This window comes from Macadamia integrifolia, unplaced genomic scaffold (genome assembly GCF_013358625.1).
Source record: "Macadamia integrifolia cultivar HAES 741 unplaced genomic scaffold, SCU_Mint_v3 scaffold_189A, whole genome shotgun sequence".
Lineage (NCBI taxonomy): Eukaryota > Viridiplantae > Streptophyta > Magnoliopsida > Proteales > Proteaceae > Macadamia > Macadamia integrifolia.
The window spans coordinates 123,377-145,531 of NW_024870635.1; the positions used below are offsets into that span (position 1 = coordinate 123,377).

Below are 22,155 nucleotides of genomic sequence, written 5' to 3' on the forward strand. Positions count from 1 at the left end.
AAAAAAAAGAAAATAAGCAAAAAAAAAAAAATTATAGAAAATTTGTCCAAGTTTATTTTTCTCTTCTCTCTTCTCTACCTTAGCACTTTTGGTCTCAAAAGATCTCACATACCAATTGTGGGTTTCCCCCTTTTAGGAAAGAGAAATTTGTTACTTTACCTCCCCATTGCCTATAAATACAACTCATGTAAGAAAAGGGGGGACACTTCATTCTTCTTCTAGGGTTTTTTTTTACTTGCTCTCTCTCTCTCTCTCTCTCTCTAGTTTTAGTTCCTCTTTGTTTTTGCTTTAATCACTTTTGTAATAGCTTTTTTATTTCAATTAATGCAAGCACTCTTTTATTTTTATTCAGCCTTTTATGTTTATGATTTATGCAATTGAGTTGTAATTTTTAAGTTATAGTTCTAGGCTTAGATCTAGGTGACAAGATCACGAGCCATGGAGCATCTTTTTTTCAAGTTCAGTTTTTTTTTCAAGATTTGTTTTCTCCAGGCCTAGAAATTTCAGATTTGGTTCATTCTAGATCTGGTTTTTAGGGTTGGCAGTATCTCAAATCGCCCAAGCTTTCAAGTTCAAGCGTTGATTCAGGTAGATAGGCTTCTTCAATAGTCTTCTCTCCCCCCTCTCATACCCTCTTTTGACTACCCTTTCTTTCTTAATTTAGGATTTTAATTTCAGTCGTTACATTATTGCTTTTCCTTTCCCCCAAGGTTCATGACTAGTGTATGCGTTGGTTTTTCCCATCCTAACCATAGAACCATCATTTTATTGTTTTTATTTTAATTGTCGCCCTCTCCCTAAAGCCAAGTTGAGTAACCCTTGTAAGAGTGACTCTCTGGTCAAGTAGGGAAGCTCATATTATGATGCATCCCTCGGGCTAAGTAGAGAAACCTACTTGTGAGCCTCTCTCTAGCTTTATCCTCTTTCTTTTACTTTATTTTTATTTCAGCATTTTTTCCTTCATTACTTTTCAATTGCGTGGATTGTTTATTTTCAGTTATTTATTTATTTAATTTTAATTGTGTGGCTTGTGTATTAAAATTCTTAGATGACGAATGGTTAGGACGTTATTTTAGATACATATGTTTAGGACGGTAGATAGAGATAGATCACAACCATTAATCGGTTCACTTTCACATTATTAAAAGAAGCCAAAAATAAAGTGGCTGTTCTCCCTGTGTTCGACCCGTAGCTACACTGATCCGTACTCTTACAGTTACATTTAAATCCTAACACTTTGACAGGAAATCTCACTCCCCCTCTGCCCTGCTCAAAATTGACATCCACTAAGCTTTCGACTTTATCCGATGGGATTTCATCTCCAAAGTTCTGTTTCAGATATCTTTTCCCCCATCTTTCGTCCACTAGATCTACACCTGCATATCTTTCCCTCTGTTTTGATCAATTGCAGCACAGCAAGTTACTTCTCCTCCTCTGTCGGCATCAGGCAAGGCTATCCCCTTTCCCTTTTCATTTTTTCCCTAGGCCTAAAGGTTCTCTCCCGGTCTATCCAATCTTCCACTGACCTCCATCTCATCCCCCCTATCCCCAAATGCAAATCCCCATGCTCACACCCATCTTGCCTTTGCAGATGATCTTATGATCTTCTCTAAGGCTGACCTCTTATCCATCTCCTCCATTATGTCCTCCCTCCATCTTTATTAGCATCTTTCAGGCCTCCATATTAATCTTCTCAAATCAAAACTTTCCCTCTAGGGTTTCTAATCCTTGCAAGGCAAACATTCTTCGTATCATTGGATTCTCCCTGGGCTCCCTCCCTGTCAAATATCTTGGTCTTCACCTTATTTCTTCCAGACTTTCTGGCCATCATTGCACCTCTACTCAACCTTCTGAAGAAGAAACTCTACTTGTGGTAGGGTAAGCTCCTCTCTTATGTTGGTCGTCTTGTCCTCATAAAATTTGTCCTCCAATCCAAGTATCTCTACTGGTCGGGCATCTTTGGTCTCCTTGTTGCCACCTCTAAATCCATTGATCATCTACTCTACTCCTTCCTCTGGAAGGGGAATGACACTACCAAATTCCTCCATCCTCTCTCCTGGGACAAAGTCTGTCATCCAAAGGAGGAACGAGGCTTGGGCCTTAGAAGCATCAAGGATGTTAATTTTGTGGGCACCCTCAGGCTCATCTGAAAATTAGCCTAGAAATGCAACAATATCTGGGTCACTTGGGTCTATTCCCACCTCCTAAAGAATGATTCCCTTTGGACTGCCTCCCTTCCATCCAACCCCTCCTGGATTTAGCGTAACATCCTCTCCCCCAGATCTAGAGCAATCGGAGCCGTATACCACTCCATCGGGAATGAAGCATCCACTTCCCTTCAGCTTGATCCCTGGCATCCTCTTATCCCTAATCTCCCCAAGGATCATCTACTCTTCTGGCTTGGGTAGATCTGCCCCTATTTCATCCATCATTTCCCAAGGAGTCTGGTCTCCTCCCCCCCCTCCGACCTCTTGTCCTCCCTTCCCCCAATTCCCCTTGGCCATCGAGGAAGGCATGATATGATTATCTGGTCACCGTCTCCTTTGGGCCAATTCTCTTCCGCATTTGCTTGGAATTTCATTCGTTCAAAGGATCCTCCTGTCCACTGGAGAGACATAATTTGGTTTAAAGGTCACATCCCTCGCCATAGCTTCACAGCATGGAGAGTCCTTTCGAACGGCCTCCTTTTGCAGTCCTTCCTCATTTACCGGCACATTCAGGTCACCCACTCTTGCTGTCTTTGTTATAATGGCTCTAAAGATGCTGACCACTTATTCTTTTCCTACCCCTTCTCCTCTACCATCTGGAAAAGAGTCATTTCCGCCTGTTGGCCTTCCAGTAGGCATATCCTACCCCTGAGTAGATAATGGATCTGGGTAGACATGACCTTTGGTGGAACCTCTATATGTGATACAGTCTGGAAGTTAGCATTTTGTGCAACTATCAACAATATTTGAATGGAGCGTAATCTCCATAGATGGACTTTCAACTCCCGCTCATTCAATAAGATTTGGAAAGCCATCTACTTTGACGTTAGCTCAAGCTTGGTTGCACCCGCCCTCGATGGTTCGTGACTTCACAAGGAACAAACTTATTGTTGTGTCGCGGGGTCTCCCTACTTCTCTTTTATCCCCCTCCCCCCCATTGAAGTATCATTGTACCCCCTCCCCCTTGTTAAATTGTGTGGTTCTTGTTGTAAGGATACTCCCCTCCCGGCCTCGTAGGACATGAGGTTGGAGGCCCCCCCCCCCCCTCACTCTGTCTCTCTCCCCTTTCCTTGTATATTCTTCTCTTTTGGTAATGAATTTATTTATTCACAAAAAAAAGGTTAGTTATCTGCTAAAAACCTGAAATCAATTCTATTAAACTCAACACAGTTGTTGGGGAATGATTAAATATATATATATAAGGAAAAAAGTAAAGCAAAACACTACATCTAGAACTCTTTGAGCCTAATATGACTGACAACAATAGGACTCTTTGATAGCTAGATATACCAACTTTACTAACAACAGAAGTGCCATAACATAGAGACCAACTTTAATATTAATAAACTTGGACTCTAGACTTGGGACCTAAAACTAACTAATAAAATACTGACTTACGAGCAACCTCCTTTACACCTAAGTTTTGGGCTAAAAATACCAAAAAACTAAGTCCCAAGCCAGACTATTAGAAAAACCAGACCCAGTTTTAAACCGAGACTGCATTATAATAATAGTTGGGGTAGACTACAGGGCCAATGACTGTGTTAGTGGCTTTGAAAACCCAATCACCCATTCTGCATCAGTCAAATAAGGACTTCAATCGTGGACAGGATCACTTTGGAGGTGCAAGTCCCAGAGTATTGCACAGATGTCAATGCATGTAAACTAACTAGTATTATATTCTTATAAACCATACCAGAGTTTCTAGATGGAGTTAACGTCACACTTGATAACAGTTTGTACCAAAATGCCATTAAGAAAGAAGGCATTCCTTTCAGCAAGGGAAAACTGAGCCTAGGTAGCTAGCACAAAGTTGAAGCCTTTTGCGCACCATCACATCAAATTATAACCATTTTTACATTCTAAAATATCACATAAGATATTTCACAACTATATAGGTAATAGATGCAATACAGGAAACATGATGAAACAGTAGAAACCTCTATTGGCGGCATAGCAGACTTGAATTTGTGAAAAGATTCAATCCTTTCAGAAGGTCTTGGGTGTCCTTCCGGAGACGATCCTGCAGTGGCTCCAGAAGTGAACAACTCCCTATAAACCAATCCCAAATTCATGCTGCATTGGACAGGCCCTCGAGGTGATATAGGCAAAAGTTTAATTTCAATCCCTCGTTCAGCAGTGGAAGAGGAGTTACTCTGACAAATATTTTTGGGGCTGCGCTCTTTTGAAAGAATTTCTACTCCATTTTTGTTTTCATTATCTTCTCGAAACTCAAAGGAACATTGTTTGTTACTAGAAGCAGGTTGAGGAACTTTCCCAGAATACTCTTCAAGGGTTTCATAAATCATCTTCTTTAAAAGTGAACGCTTGAAAGATGCCTCAGCAGGTAGAAACCAATGCATGGTAAGCTGAATAGAAAGAGCAATAGATCAATTGGAATTTTACATTTGAAAAAGGAAAAAAAGTTAAAGATAATCCACCAAGAAAATAAATTAACAATCAACTTAAAATGAAAGCAATAAATTGGTCTGTACCAAGCACCGAATTGGTTGCAGGAATTCCTGTCCATTCTACCAAACATGAATATAATTTTGTTAGGAGAGTACCAAGTATTAAGAAAAAAATACATAAAAGCCATCACCAATATGTTTCAGGAAGGTTTTTCTAAAGGCCCACTATGCCTTACAAGGCCCCAAAGTCGGAGGCTATCCAAGAAATCAAACAACTGGGAAAACGCTCAATAGACAGATGCCCAAAGGATGGCTTGAGTTGTTTTGATTGAATTTTGTATGTCTAGCACTAAATTACGTATGTATAATGTTGTAAATTGGGTATAGGGGTATTTCTGTCTAGTACACAATTCTGGAACGTTCCACTAAAAGGGTCATAAAGGAGGCCTGTGTCCATTAGACACAAGTCATTCACCACATTCAACAAGGTATCAGAGCAGTGATCCAACCTTAGGGTCTCCCTCTTTCTCGCTCCCTCTCTCCTTGGTTTTAGCGCCAGCCCCGCTACTGCAAGCCACCACTCCTCTTCTGCCACTTCCTTCTCTCGGTGGTTGCTTTCTAAACCACTGAGAGCCTTCTCTATTCTCTCCAATACCCTTTTGGGCTCTCAGATACTCCCCTCTAATCATTTGAGAGACCCATTCTCCTTTCCCACTTATCAATTTTCAGGGTTTTTCACCTTGCTTGTTTTTTATGGTAGGTTTGCTCTACCTTCTCGCACCAGTTTACTATGAGGATGCGAGCTTCACGTACTATTTACCTACTTCATGGCTACCATTAGCCATTTTTTCGTGTCTGGCAAGCCATGTCAGTAAATCGATTAAAGCAAGGTTTTTGCCCCTTTCATCGATTTTTTCCTTTCTGGTTTTTTTAGGTGTTGCTGCCTCCTGCGATTTGTGCCTCAGGCCGTCAGGGTTTTTCTAACCCTCTATTTCATCTCTGCCAGTCTCTGCATAGCCTTTCACAAAGTAAGAGGTTTTGTCTGTCTCTACTAATGGTGATGGGAATTCTTCTAGCACTTTTTCTTCGTTTCCCTAGTGTGCTATTAAGCTCAATGGTAGATCGGTACCAACTATCTGATGCGGTTAAAAGCATCTCTATTAAATCCTGTGGTCTCAATGGGTGGCTTACAGGGACTGCTACGAAGCCCACTGGTACATGTACGAATGTTGACAAATGGGAGTGTGAGAATTCCCTGGTCATGGCTTTTCTTATCAGTTGAATGCAGCCACAGATTGCTCATGGCTATCGTCTTTTTGATTCTGCTCCCATGTATGGAAAGCTACCCAGGACACTTATTCCCTGGTTGGGAATGATGCATAGGTCTTCGAACTTCACAAGAAGGTACAAGAGCTCAAACAGGGGGAGCTGACTCTGCCACAATACTACCTTACCTACGGCATCTGTGGCAGGAGTTGGATTTCCATGAGTTTCAACCTACCTCGTGTGAGGATGTAGTCAAATTCAGGAAGAGGGAAGACAAGATTCGAGTTTATGACTTCCTGGCACCACTCAACATTGCATACGATTAGATTTGTTCCCATGTTTTGAGTCGTGATCCCTTTCCCACTGTAAAGCAGTCTTATGCTATGGTCTAGATTGAAGATAATTGTCGTATTACTATGCTTCCGCAGACAAGCCCTACTCCTTTAGAAAGATCAGCCTTGTCACTGGCACTCAAACCTACAGTGACACCCCATGGTCTGGTGGCCCGTCTACCAAAACTCCAATGAAGTGTGACTATTGCAGTAAGGAACACCACACCAAAGAACACTGTTGGAAACTCCATGGCCATCTTGCTGATACTTCTGGTAAGGATCATGGGAAGGGACACTGCACCTCAAACTCCAATCGAGACAACCACACAAAAGTATCTAACTCTGCACCGCCTGCTTCCCTGTCTTCTGATGAGCTACTTGCATTCCAGCAGTCTGACGAGAATGGAGCCTCCTCCTTCACCTGCATCTGCTACTACTGCTTCCGATGTGGCTACTGCTCCTTCCAGTTCAGGTACTCCTTTTTGCGGTCTTACTACATCTGCTCCCTCTTCCCCATGGATCAGGTTTTCTTCCACTTTTCTCCCCGTATACTCCCTGCTCTGGTAAAGGCAGGGTTCGGTTTGTAGGATCAAGCGCTTGCCAGTCATCCAAAAGCCCGGACTTGTGGAGAAGGTGCAACTTTATTTCCTTAATGTCCAGCCAGCGCGACAGCGGTTCGAGCCGGGATCTGGGCAGAGACTTTGGGCCACCGGTGCGACGCCCAATACAGAGCCACCGGTCCCAACAATCCCCCCCCCAAAGCGACGCCCAAATACCAGAGCACCCATGCGCTTGGGGAGACTCGAACCCGCGACCACCTGCTCTGATACCACTTGAAATAACCTAGAGGGGGGTGAATAGGTTATACTAGTGGAATTTAACTCTTTTCGATGCATAGATCACAAGTGTGATTGTAATTTAAAAGCGATGCTGAATAAATAAAATAAGAACAACCACAACACAAGATATATAGTGGTTCGACTCAATTCGAGTCTAGTCCACTCCCTACAAGAATCCTCTTGTAAGGTATTCCACTAGTTCTCCCTTTCAGTACAGTAGGTAGGGAAGAAAACCTTTACAATCTTTTTACGGATAAGAGTATCCCTACAAATCTCCTTTCCAGGCAGAGAGACGCCTTCACAATCTCTTTTAGAGGTAGAGAGAGACATTTCTCTTTTTAGGATAAGAGTATCCTTACAATCCTAAGTACAATCTAGAATTGTAAAAAACAGAAAATAAGAAATAGTGGAATAAGAGGAATACCTCAAGTGTGGTGCAAATGAGAATGAATAATAAATGATGAGTGATGCACCTTTTGTAAAGTCCTCTCTTACGGCTATGACTTGCACAGGAGAGAGTAGAGGACTTTGATTAAGATTTGAGCCTCTTGTTTGGGATTTGTGTAATAAAATAACTCAAAGTAGAAATAAACTTCTCTAATGCTTGCAACAATGCTCTTAAAGCTCTTTCTTAATGAATAATTAATTAAGAGTGATTATTTATAGGTGAACTTAGTGAAGCATTTTAGGTAGGGAATCAAGCTCTAACAGACATATTCTGGGTCCACCGGTCGACCTCCATCGGTAGCCGGTCGACCGCCAAGAGCCGTTGTAGGCAAAATATAGCCGTTGGGGCACTTCCAGGCAGTCACCGGTCGACCAGGACTTTCAGACGGTCGACCGCCTATGGTCTCAGACATGTCCGGTCGACCGGGGCTTCCAGCTGGTCGACCGCCAACATGACATGCTCTGTTTTGACAGAATGCTGTCATACTGACCAATCATCAGTGTTTTGACCATAACTTTTTTGTCAGACCTCAGATTGATCTGAGATCAGTTGCGTTGGAATCACAACTCAATTTCCTACAACTTCTATAAAGGTTTCGTCTCCTGATACTAACTTTAAGATTCCCTAAAATACCCTTGAGTTAGGTTACTGTGTGTTCCACACCACTTAGAGACTTTCCATACCTAGTCAGGGCATGCTCTATGGTCATTCTAATATGATGCAATGCACATGCATGAGGTGAGTGCATATAAGTATGTGGAAATTACAAATTACATTAAAAATAACTAATCTATCCTAGTGGTCTTCTTCTTCACTCGAATCTTCCATTCTTTAGCCCTTCATCTTCTTTCCTTCTTGTTTGTTGTTTCATGTCTTTAAGCTTAGCTTCATGTCTTGATTCGACCTTCGATCTTCTAAGGGTTTCTTCAAGCTAATCACACTTTAACAATCAAGTTAAAGATGTATGTTTGTTTGTTAACACCAAAACATGGCAAGGAGTGTGGACATGTTTCCCAACACGGTTACCATATGGAACTCATTCCCCTATCTCTGAAGAGGGTTCCATTCGTTGCTCTCCTACTTTATCTCTTTCCTCAGTTTTGTATGTCCCTTCTTTTCCTACTAACTTGTTGCCCATTAGGCCATTAGTAGTATTACCTCCAATCTTAATTGCAAAGTCAATTTTTTTTCCGATCACTGTGTTTTCCAAGATTTGGTGAGAAGGGAAAAGATTGGCTCTGGTAGAGTGTGCGGTGGTCTGTATTTGTTGGATGATGGATCTTCTTCGGTCTCTAGTCAAGCACTTCCGTCTTCTTCCTCGTCTCCCTTTGAGTTACTACAATGGCACTGTTGTTTGCGACATCCTCCTTTGGGACCTTTAGCTATGATTTTGCCATCTTTTAAAGATTGTAATTCAAGTCATTTTTTTTTTTGTGAGGCATGTGTTTGGCCAAACAAACTCGAATAAGTTATTCTGTTTTTTGGTAAGAAAAGAGACACTTTGTCTTCTTTAATGCATTCTGATATCGGGGTCCTTCCCGTTCTATCTGTCAATGGATTTCAGTGGTCTGAAACCTTTATTGATTGTCACTCTCAAACTACATGAGTGTACATGACAAGGTTTAAGATCTCGATCTCGCCCCTAATCTCACTAAGTCAAAATAGAGAGAGTTGGCAAGATCTCGCCGAGATCTTGCATTCTTTCCCCAATCGACTCAGTGGTTGGTCTTGGTGGCCATTTGGTCTTTATAACCTCTGAAACTTGCCATTTACACTATTATAGGCCTTCTAAACACTGTGGAATTCAAAGTCCACCTTCCTAACTCCCTTTAAAAAACAAAAGATAATATCATTTTTAGGTTGTATTCATAGGTTGATGATCTCTTCTTAGGGGCTCCCCCCGATGTATCCCTTCTCCTAGGTGGGGGCTTGGTCCCCTTTTGTTTTGCCTCCTTTGAGTCATTTGAGGTCTTGTTTCTTTTGCCCCCCTGATGTTTCCCTTCTCCTAGCTGGGGGTTTGGTCCCCTTTCTGTTTTGCCTCCTTTGAGGTCTTGTTCCTTTTGCTCCCCCCTCTTTCCCATTGTATATTCTACTCCTTAGTAATGGATTTACTTATTCACCCTGATGTAATAATGGATTTTATAGGTTTTAGGGAAAGTGTCAGTTACCAAATGGACCTTAAGGGGTTTGATGGTCTTTGTAATTCTCTAGAACGTTCTCTCCATTGCTATAAATAAAGAGGATTAGTGTCATATTAGATACAAGTCATTACCCCATTCAACATGGTATCAGAGCCATAGGATCCGAAACCTTAAGGGCTCTCCCGTTTCTCCATCTCTTTGCCTCTTTCTTATTTCTCTCTCTCTCCCAGCACCTCCTTCATCTACGTCTTCCTCCGTCTCTCTTCATCTGCTTCTCTCCCATGGTGGGAGCTTCTTAAACCACCAAGAGGGTTTCTAACCTCCATCCATCCTTCCCCTGGGCTCTCAAACTCTCTTTTACAATGATCTGAGAGACTTATAACCTTTTTTTCATCACTTTTTTAGGGTTTTCTCCCTGAGAACGTTTTTTCATTGCTGGGATGCTTTTTCCCGCTCGATGCTCCGATCATCTTGATGTTTGTTGCGATTGGTGCCTCCTATCCTTGTGGTGATATGTACCGACCACTTTTTTGTTTGAGGTCTCTGCTCTAGAGCTATCCCCAAAATCGTTTTCTCAGAGTTTTACCCTATCGATTTTTTGGATTTTTTAGCTTTTTCTAGTTATTTTGGTGCTTTCTCTATCTTGGGCTAGTGTCTTTTCTATTTGCACAGCCCCCTTGAGTAGTAACCATGTCTACTAGCTCATCTGCTTCTATTGGCAGAGACACCACGACTCTTCCTACCTTTCCTCCTTGTGCTATCAAGCTTGATGGCACAAAATACCTTATGTGGTCACACTCGTTCTGCATCTCCATCAAGTCCCGTGGCTATTACGGGTATCTCACTGGAACCACAAAGCGTTTGACCACCGGTACTGAGATTAACAAGTGGGAGTGTGCCAACTCTCTGGTTATGGCCTTCCTTGTCAACACCATGTTGCCACAGCTTTCGCGTGGCTTTCTCCTCTTTGACTCCGCTGCGAAGATCTAGAAGTCTGTCCAGGATATTTATTCCCAGGTAGGGAATGATGCTTAGGTCTTTGAGCTTCGCCAGAAGGTTCATGATCTAAGGCAAAGAGGGCTTACTCTGTCATAGTACTACTATGAGTAGTGGTCACTATGGATTGAGTTGGATTTCTATGAGTATATTCCTTCCACCGCTGAAGATGTCACCAAGTTTCAGAAGTGAGAGGACAAGATCAGGGTATATGACTTTCTAGCAGATCTGAGTGTGGAGTTTGATCAGTTGCGACCCCAGGTTTTGAGTCGTGACCCCTTTCCTACCTTGGATTAAGCCTATGCTGTGATCCAACTTGAAGATAGTCGACGTACCACTATGCTTCCATAGCAAGCTGTCACTCCTACTGAGAGATCTACACTTGTTTGTGGCACTTAGTCTCTCAGTGCAGCCCCACAGTCTGGTGACTCCTCTACCAAGACTCCAGTGAAGTGCGATTACTGTGGGAAGGAGCGTCACATAATGAGCACTACTGGAAGCTTCATGGCCGTCCTATTGATACATCTAGAAAAGGGTGAGGGAAGGGGAAGGAACTTCTGGGCAGGCCAACCATACTGAGAGCCCTGACTCTGACTCTGCTCTTAGCTCCTCAGTAGCCTCGCTATCATCTTACGAGCTTATTACCCTCTGGTGCCTCTTGACACGTCCAGACACTCTTGCACCTACCAATGCGAGCTCTACTCTTTCCACCCCTTCTGGGTCAGGTATCTCCTTTTGTGGCCGTACTATGTCTGTCCCTTCTACCCCTTGGATTATACTCTAGGGCTTCTGATCATATGACAGGCCACTTGTCTCTTTTTTCACAGTACACTACTTGTCCTGGTAATAATAAGGTCAAATTGGCTAATGGGACTTATTCCACTATTCTGGGGAAGGGCTCTGTCAGTTGTACCCCCTCTTTATCCCTTTCTACTGTATTGTATGTTCCTTATTTTCCCACTAACCTTTGTCTATTAGTAGTCTTACTTCCAGTCTTAATTGCAAAGTCACATTTTTTCCATCTCATTGTGTTTTTTAAGATCTGGTGATAGGGGCAACGACTGGCTCTAGTAGGGTACGTAGTGGTCTGTATCTGCTTGATGATGACTCGACATTGGTCTCTAGTCAGGCCCTTCAGACATCTTCTACGTCACCTTCCATCTCTGAGTTACTGTAGTGGTATCGTCGGTTGGGACATCCCCTTTTGGGAACTTTAGCTAGAGTTTTTCCTTCATTTAAAAATTGTAATTTTGAGTCAGTTGTTTTGTGAGGCATGTGTTTTGGCCAAACAAACTCGAATCACTTATTCTGTTTCTAGAAATAAAAGTGACACTCCTTTATTATTGATATATTCTGATATTTGGGGTCCATCCCGTTATGTGTCTATCAATGGTTATCGGTGGTTTGTCTCTTTTATTGATAGTTATTCTCGGACTACTTGGATTTATATGATGCAAACCAAAGGCGAGACCTTCTGATGCTTTCAGCAGTTTCACCGCATGGTTCAGACTCAGTTCGGTGCTACCATTAAGATCCTTCGAAGCAATAATGGCCGGGAATACTTTGAAGGGTCCTTTCAAGCTTACCTTTCTAATCATGGGATGATTCATCAGACTAGTCGTTTGGATACTCCAGCTCAAAATGGGGTTGTTGAGCGGAAGAAACACCACCTTTGTGAGGTAGCACGCTCTCTTATCTTTGAGATGCATGTTCCTCCCCAATACTGGAGCGACGCAATTCTCACTACTGCCTTTCTTATCAACCGAATCCCTTCTCGGGTCCATGCCTTCCGCTCCCCTCTGGATCTTCTCCAAGGTTCCGCTATTTTTCCTATTCCACCTAAGGTATTCGGTAGTATTTGCTATGTTTGCGATCATCATCCTCATAGAACGTTTGATTCTCGTGGTCTCTGATGCATTTTTCTGGGGTATGCTCCTACTCAGAAATGCTATCGGTGTTTTCATCCTCCTACTCGGCATTGGTTTGTGATGATGGATGTTGTCTTTCACGAATCTGCGTTATACTACACTACGACACCTCTTTAGGGGTGTCTCCTTCCATTGTGGAAGATGTTCCACCGTCTCTGTCGTCTCTTGAAATTGCTATCCCTGCTAGTATCCCGTTTCAGGGGGAGAGTGATCACTACTACCTCTCTCCACCTCGATCGGAGATACGTGTGTATAGTCGCAGAGAGCAGACTCAGACCACTACATATCAAGCATCTACCCCACCATACCAATTGTCTCCGCTTGAGCCTGATCTTGTCCCCTTGGACCCTGGTGATTCTCATTCTTCTGTTGATCAGTCTCTTGAGTTACCTATTGCTATTCGTAAAGGCATTAGGCCTTGTACTTTACATCCTATTGCTAAAACTGTTTCTTAGGACTCACTTTCTCCTTACTACCATAGTTTTGTGTCTTCTCTTTCTTCTGTGTCCATTCCTCACACGTGGCAGGAAGCGAGTGCAGACTCACAATGGCAAGCAGCTATGGTTGAAGAGTTGTAGGCTCTGAAGAAGAATGACACATGAGATTTGGTGTCTTCCCTCACAGAAAAAGACAATTGGGTGCAAGAGGGTCTTCACAGTAAAACGGAAGGCTAATGGTACAGTGGATCGATACAAGGCCAGACTTGTTGACAAAGGCTTCACACAGACTTATGGGATTGACGACCAGGGGACTTTTGCTCCAATTGCTAAGATGAACACAATTCGTGTTATCCTGGCTTATGTCGTCAACTTAGATTGGGATGTCCAGCAGTTAGATGTGAGGAATGTCTTCCTTCATGGGGAACTTGAGAAGGAAGTGTATATTCACATTCCTACTGGGTTCACTTGCTCCAAAACCTAAGGGAAGATATGCAAGCTGAAGCGTGCTCGGTATGGGTTGAAGCAATCCCCTTGTGCTTGGTTCGAACGTTTCTATAAGGCTATGATCGTTACAGGTTTCTCTTAAAGCAATGCCGACCACACTCTGTTCATCAAGAGATGTGGTAGAAAAATTGTTATCCTAATAGTATATGTAGACGATATTGTTGTTACTGGTGATAATCTAATAGAAATCTCTCGCCTCAAGAGATACTTAAGTGAGGAATTCGAGATCAAAGGTCTAGGACAACTGCATTACTTCCTCGGCATTAAAGTTGCAAGGTCTTCTCTTGGGATCTACTTGTCTCAGCAAAAATATGTGCTTGATCTTCTCTCTGAGACAGGCATGTTGGGATGTAAGCCATCAGACACTCCTATTAAAGCTAACGGTCACATGGGTAGCAAAGAAGGTGATCCTGTGGATAAAGGGAGATATCAGAGATTAGTGGGGCAGTTAATCTATCTCTCTCATACACGCCCTGACATAGCATTTGTCGTCAGCCTGGTTAGTCAGTACATACATGATCCCTACTTAATTCACATGGAAATTGTGTTGCGTATTCTCCGATACTTGAAATCTGCCCCGAAAAGTGGCATCTTTTTTTCTCCTTATGATCACCTTAGGGTGGAGGCCTTCACAGATGTTGATTGGGCAGGTTCCCCTGATGACCACAGGTCTACTACTGGTTATTGCACCTTTGTTGGTGGTAACCTTGTTACACGTCGAAGCAAGAAGCAAGCCGTGGTTGCCCGTTCAAGTGTCGAAGCAGAGTTCCGTGCTATAGCACATTGCATTCTTGAGCTCCTATAGCTTCATGGTCTTCTCACTGATTTGGCTATTCCTGCTACCCTTCCTATGAAGCTCTTTTGTGATAGCAAGTCTGCCATTAGCATTGCTCACGACCCTGTCTAGCATGATCGAACCAAGCATGTGGAGATCGATCGACACTTCATCAAAGAGAAGTTGGATATGGGCCTTATCACTGTGCCTTTTGTTCCCAGTAGTGAACAACTGACTAATGTATTTACTAAAGGTCTTAGTAGTAAGATGTTCATCCTATTATCTGCAAGTTGGGCATATGTGATATCTATGCACCAAGTTGAGGGGGAGTGTTATGATAATAGGTTAATAATGGGTTTTATAGGTTTTATGAAAAGTGTCAATTACCAAACGAACCTTAAGGGGTTTAATGGTCTTTGTAATTCTCTAGAACCTTCTCTCCATTGTTATAAATAAAGGGGGCTAGTGTCATATTAAACACAAGTCATTACCCCATCCAACAGTAACTTTATAACTTGGCGGAGTAAAAACAAGTTGTTGTTACTTGGTCAAGTGCTAAATCAGAATTCCAGGCCATGGCCCATGGTGTTTGTGAACTTCTATGGCTTAAGAGCTTTCTCCGTGACTTGGTCGTACCCATCACTCTTACAATGAAGTTCTTCAATGACAACAAATCTGCCATCAGTATTGCCCACAATCCTGTCCAGCATAATCAGAAAACATGTGGAGATTGATCGTCACTTCATCAAAGGAAAGTTCAATTCGGGTCTTATCTATGTGCCTTTTGTTCCTTGTAATGAACTGGCAGATTTTTTACTAAAGGTCTAGGTAGTAAAGTTTTTCATTTTGTTATTTGTAAGTTCTGCATGTGTAATATCTATGCACCAGTCTGTTCTCCAATCCTTATACATATATATTGGTTTGGGGTCTTCTAGCTCCCGAAATCCATCAATAAATCCATCAAGTCACTTTTTTTCTCCTTTCTTTGGAAGGGTACCGACAATACCAGATTCCTCCATCCTATCCGTTGGTTTTCTGTCTACATCCCAAGGTAGAGGGAGTTCTTGGAATAAGGAGAATCAAAGATGCTAACTGCTGGCATTCGGAAGCTGGTCTCCAAACCTCATGGTATTTTGGGTCTCTTGGGTCTATTCGTTCCTCTTCAAAGATTCTCTTTGGACTGCTCCTTCCCTTCCTAACTCCTCTTGGGTTTGGAGGAACATCTCCTCCATAAACCCATTGCTTTACGTGTCATCCACTGCACTATCAGGAATGAAGCATCCACCCTTTCACTTGGCATCCTTACGGTATTCTCCTCCTCCAGGCTGGTGTGAGGGTGATTTACTCCTCCAAGCTCCCCAACGACTCCCCTATTTGCTCCATCATCGTTTCTTTTGGGTGAATAAATAATTGCATTAAAGAGAGGAGAACATACAAGAGAAAGGGGGAGGGAACCACAAGGGACAAAACCTCAGGGGAGGCAGCTACAACCAAGGGCAGAGCCCAACTATCCTTCGGGATATCCCTGCCCTATCTTGCTTTTGGTCTTCCCTCCCCATCCCTTATCTGACCCTGAAGATAAAATCATTTGGTCCCCTTCATCTTCTAGTCAATTCTCTTCCTTTGCTTGGCACCTAATCTACTCTATTGGCCCTCCCTCTCCTTGGCATAAGGTTATGTGGTTCAGATTCCACATTTCTCAGCATAGCTTCACTGTCCGGAGAGCTCTCTCTAACTGCCTTCCTACCCAAGCCTTCCTCTTGCACCGCCACATCCCTGTCCAACCCCCTTGCTGCCGCTGTTAGAATGGCTCTAAAGACACCAATCATCTTTTTTTTTCGATTGCCCACTCTCTTCCACCATCTGCAAGTGTATCCTTGCCAAAACTATGGCCAGCTAGAAGAAGTCCCCTCCCCCTTCAAAGAGAATGGATTTGGATCTACATGAATTTTGCTGGTAACACGATTTTCAACTATGCTGGAAAGCTCGCCTTTTGCGCTACCATCAACCACATTCGGATGGAGCAGAATCTGCATAGATGGTCTTCCAATTTCAAATCTTATGAAGCCATCTACTTAGATGTCTCCTCCAAACTTAGCTGGGCTCCTCAAGGTTCAATCAATTACACCCCAAGGAATAGGCTTATTGTTATATCATCGGGTCTCCCTTAACTATTTTGACTTCCTTCTTCTTTCCCCCTTGCTTAATATGTTATTTACCCACAAAAAAAAGTTATCTACGGACATACTTGAGGGTTGATGTTATAAATTGGGTATAAGGATAGAATTATCTTATAAGGGGTAAATCTGTCTTGTACTCAATTCTAGAATGTTCCACTCCATATTATAAATAAAGGAGGCTTGTGTCCATTAGACACAAGTCATTCACCAAATTCAACATATATAATAGGTTATGTTAGAGAAAGTAAACAGCCGAGAGTACGATGTTGTAGACATCCAATTTTAATGACAAACAGGGAACGATCAAGGTTCATGCTCTAAATTGGAATGGAATATAGGCCTTTTGTGATGATCAAGACACCGACTGTAACCCGAGACCTAACAGTCAACCCAAAACCCTAATCCGGCCCCATGACCAATTTTGGACCTGATTTTGTGGCACATGATTTAACATGTTATATACTAACGAATCAATTCTAGGTACTCTCTGATGGTGTGGGAATGACATGAATAAGGATTGTCGAAAAACCTCGGCTTGTAACAAGGCAGCAGACCCTTCCTTTCCTACCGTGAATTTTTACGAGCAAAAAAAGAGCTCGAAACCGACATTATCGGATAGTGCTCGGAAAGACGATTCCAACAATATATCGCACACGAAAATCAGACCACCGGATCTCCCGAAATTCTCTTGGATTTCAGAACAGGGATTGATCGGCGTTTTCTCCCCAGATTCTTCCCGGACCTGCCAGATTCCGAGCGAGCCCGCCACTTTTTCTTTCTAAAATTGGGAAAATTGACCAAACCAGCGAAAAGTTGCCCATTTTGGGTGGCAGACTTGCCAGAAAATTTACTACTTCTGGTAGGCCCGCCAAATTTGGTCCAGATGCCTATATATAGTGTCCCTTTTTTACTACTTTGAGTGTGTGAAAAGAATGTGGAGAGATCCCCCCATTTTGGTCTAACAGAGCCTAGTACGAAAGAAGTATTCCCTTCCCAAAGTAGCAGCCATTTTTGGCAACCCCTTTCACCCAACACTAACCCTCGCCTTTTTCTAGCCTAACCTAGTGGCCCTAGCCTAACGTTCGACCCAAGTCCGAAGTTCTGCCCAAGTGAGCCCAGCTTTGCTTCCACGCATCGAAGTTCGTCGAGTTTTCCAAAAGTCCTCAAGAGATGTGCCAAAGTTTTGAGATATCATCAAAGGCCTAGATTCTCCAAAGAAAAGGAGTGAGCAGCCGAGATCATTCCCACATGAGTCGAGAGTCTTTATCAGTCACCTACGCATCAATCGGGGCCTACCCCTTTCGACCCAAAACAGGGGTCAAGGTCAAGTAAAATTTCTTAACATAGTAGGAATAATATAAATATTTCATTTGACATAATGCTTGTATAATGTTGTATATTAAATGTCTAGTCATACATGCGGGTTAGGATATATAGGGGAATATTCGAATTTATGCATCTAATAGGAAGACCGGTTCAACCAAGTGAAGTGGGTGCCTAAAACCTTTCGAACTTCATAATCTAACTCTTTCCCTAATCTCTGGACCAGACCGAGTCAATCTTGGGTCCATTCCTATGGAACGGGCCCACATTACGTGTCCTAGGCCCTAATCCTATCTCACTACTTCCAAATTTTTATGATTCCCAATCCCCGTATTGGCCATTAGTTTATTATTGAAAAAAATCACCCAACAAAGAGAGGGAATGAGTTATTTGCGAAATAGGCCCCCATGTATTATCCCAAGCGGCAATACGGTGGTGCGGGGCCCTTAGTTGCGCGAATACACGTCGAGAAGACCCTGATGCCCAACACCCTTACAGATGAACACTAGCAGCCAGAGGTCTGAAGCCAAAGTACCATATTGAGTGTGTTCTTTTACCATCTATAGGTTCAAATATATTTAGAGATGCTTATTTAGGGTTTTTCTTATAAGTAGGCCCAAGGAGAGTTGAACTTATTACCTCTTTATTGTGAGGTGTTGGTCCTTGTCAATTGAGCTATACCCCCTTAGAGCCTTAATTAGGGTTTTCTTAAAGTTTTGGGTGAAAATGTCTGTTTGACAACCAAAATTTTGTAATATTTCAATCTCAAGATTTGGATCGATGCCAAATATCGATACTTAAAGCCTTGTATATAGTTACCAATTAATGAAACAATTTTCTCTGTTGTTGATACCAAAAAAAAAAAAAATAATAATAATAATAATAACTGACAATGAACAGGACAGGTACATTTAGGGTCAGTTTGATAACATTTTTGCCGTTTCTATTTCAAGAAACAGCAGAAACATAAATTTCCGTTTCTAGAAACATAAACGGAATTGAAGGTGTTTGATAAGTCATGTTTCTAGAAGTCGATAGTAACTAGCGAAAAAATGGCCACGAGTCGTTTCCAGAAACGGCGTTTCGCCTAAGTTGTTTCTTGAACCATAAATAGGTAGAAATTTCTATTTCCATTTCTGAAAACAATTGAAACGAAACAGTTTTATCAAATGCTTTTTGTTCTGTTTCTGCTTTTCTTGAAACGTTATCAAACGGACCCTTAAGTGCCTCACTATTTCCCCGGACAGAATATTAATGTCTAAAGTTTAAACTGTATCTAAAAGCAAAGAACAGGGTATGATTTTCCCTCGTCATGACTCATGAATCATGATCACCATTCACCACCAATGAAGTGTTGTCAACCAGTCCTTTCTGGAGTAAACTATATAAAACATGCATTAATGGTCCAAAATCCAGAATATTGACTTACATCAGGAAAGCAACTGGATGCAGAGCTTTCACATCTTGCCAAACTCTTTTAACATGGAATACAGTTCATATAAAGAAAAAAAAGGATCATAAAGTCAAGCACATGCCATAGGCAAAGATTTTCCCCAATTATAGAAATAATAAAAGAAAATAAAAGATATGAAAGACAATCAATTTAATGTGTCAACAGGAACTATTTATACACACCACAATTTCTGCATGTTTCCCTATCATCATATAATGATGATAAAAAAATTGGAAGGTTCACGTGCGCAGTACAAAAATAGGACACTTACGAAATGGGAGAACTTTGTGATCTTGAAAGGGCTGAAGCAAACCGGAGCTTCTTCCAAAAACAAATCCACATAATGTAGCAAGAACAGGCCACAATCAAACAAATTTTCTTGCTGTGGCAGCTGAAGAATAAGAGAAAAAAAAATTGAGAGATAACAAGCCATGCTCCTCATCAAATACAAAAAAGAAAAGTCCCACAACTAGAACTAGTTTTAACCAATGTCAACAAGAATCAGTTAGAACATTATTCACCATAAAGCAAGACTAAAATATGGAAGAATTCAAAATTTCGAACCTTGTTTTTTAAGAGTATTTGGACTACAGCTAAAGAAACAAGACAAATAAACTTATAAATGGTAAGACCAAGGTTTTAAGTATCATACAATCACATCTGCCGATATTTATTGATATGTATCGTCTCTTTAAGGTATCGATACAATTACCTTAAAAAATTGGTATTAGTACATTTAAGAAATTTAAACATTTATATATACCGAATTGAATACACTTGTCTAGTCGTACTTCGTTATCATTTTTATACATAATATATTTTACATATTATTTATACTGTTTTATGGTTCAAAACTGTATTTTACATACATCCTAACCATTCATATGTTTTTCTACTATTTCCATTCTATCTTTAGCATATGTTGTGTCTTTCCAATACGATATGATACCCAGTGCACAGACAATGCAGAGAAACCCCAAACCAAGCCCCCAAAAATAAAATCTAACGGTCAGATTAACCAAATCCACCATGTGGCAGAAATTTCTGACAAAAGTGGAAATCATTCTGAACTGCAGCCATCAGTTAATATATATATATATATATCAACCCTACGTATGTTTCTTATATAAATATTTTGAAGGGAACACCTACAAAGACTTATTGGAACCATCAAATGTTTTTTTCACCTTTTGAATGATCTTCCCTACTTGGGGCCCCATTACCAATTTTGAATTGGATGCTACAACAAACAAAATGAAAGTGAATACAACTAAAATATTCAAACAGAACTTGATCAATCACTACAATTTACCCAGAGCAGTCACGGGCATTATTCTCCTGTTCCCAAAAGAAAAGGGGGTGGGGAGGGGGAAGATTGTTTGCTATCAATGAAGAGTAAAAGCTATAAGGAAAGAAAGGGAAGAATTTTTCAGTCATATGCACATGATTGTCTCTACAAAAACCCAAAAGAAATGATGACAAAAGGAGTATATAAGTAATTAGATACCTCAAGAGGTACAAAGCGCAAATTAAAGAATTTTGCCGAAACATCTTCAGGTGTCTCTTTTTGCCTTTCTTTCCACTCTTCCCATAGGTAACTGTCCTTCCAACGTAAAGAAGTGATAAGTCGTCAGAAAATAATATCATAACACATAGAATGGTGCATCTTATCTTAATATATTTTGATCCTCTTTCAGTTTACACGGAAAAAAAAAAAAAAAAAAAGAAGGCTGTTTTATATCAATAACTGACAATATGTCCATATGGATATGAAATAACTCACTCACTCTCATACTGTCTCATAAAGCTTAAAGAAACTGAAATGCCTCGTAATATAGACACAAGTATAAGTGACCAATACATGGGTGCAGCCACAAAATGAAAATGAGCCAATCACTTTTACACTGTCCACAAAGAGAACCAAGATCAGAGTTAGTGACGATTGATGAACATTTTTCATGCCAAACCAACCATTAAACCATCAAAGCAAGCATTCTTGTCAAAATCTTTGTGTATGTCATTACCGGGGGGAAGCCATCATAGACATAATCGACACAATGAAGTCCCACCTTAGCGAATCAAAAGCTTTGTGTATGTCAATCTTTATGAGGGCAACAGGGTAGCGGGATTTCCAGTCAAAACCTCTCACAATCTCATTGTAGAGGAGAATAGTCACTAATACATCTACTTCGAATGAAGGCCGATTGATTATCACTAACAAGGGGATCGATCACAAGCTTTACCTTGTTGAAAAGAATCTTGGCAATAAACTTATATAGAAGATTGCAAAAAGAGATTGGCTTGTAGTCATTTATAGCATTCGCTCCCTCTTTCTTAGGGATGAGACAGAGGAAGGTGTGACTATTCCCTTTGATCTGGTTAGGGTTAAAAACGAAGCTCTTGATTGCTTTGATCAGATCGTCTTTGATGATATCCCATATGGAGGAGAAAAATCACATACTAAATCCATCCAAACTAGGAAATTTGTTGGACTTGTGAAAAAGGATAACAGACCTCGGATTTATGCCAAAGAAGATAATTCCAAGTTAGGCGAGTGCAGTTGTTAGTAAAAGAAATAAACCATTTGAAACCATCTCTACTACAAAGCATCAAAGTGAATAACATAAAAAAGAAATTTTACTTTTATTAGAACTTGGGGGATAGGAAATACGGGTACGTTTAGCCAACTCACAAGTATCACAATGAAATTTGTCTGGACTACAATCCTTTACGAAGAAAACCTTAGACCCAAGGAAGGATGACCATGACATTGATGCATGAACAGAAAGACAAGGAGCATATTAGTAAGACTTGGATCTAGCTAATACAGCCTATCCCATACCCTACCATATCCAATCATTGCTTCTGTCACCAAATCCTAAAAAAGATAGTGGATGGAATAAAATGAGACA

General features: G+C 41.3%; 1 protein-coding gene across 3 annotated transcripts in view; it reads right to left on the reverse strand.

Moving 5' to 3' along the window:
* LOC122071091 (probable ubiquitin-like-specific protease 2B) overlaps positions 1-22,155 on the reverse strand; it is a 95,338-nt gene that overhangs the window by 11,277 nt on the left and 61,906 nt on the right. For all 3 annotated transcript variants that reach the window (XM_042635368.1, XM_042635366.1, XM_042635369.1), the window contains 3 exons: positions 20,751-20,841; positions 19,515-19,634; positions 4,148-4,576 (listed from right to left, as the gene is read on the reverse strand). In XM_042635368.1, coding sequence (XP_042491302.1) covers positions 4,148-4,576; positions 19,515-19,634; positions 20,751-20,841 — 640 coding nt within the window. The remainder of the gene's footprint in view (positions 1-4,147; positions 4,577-19,514; positions 19,635-20,750; positions 20,842-22,155) is intronic.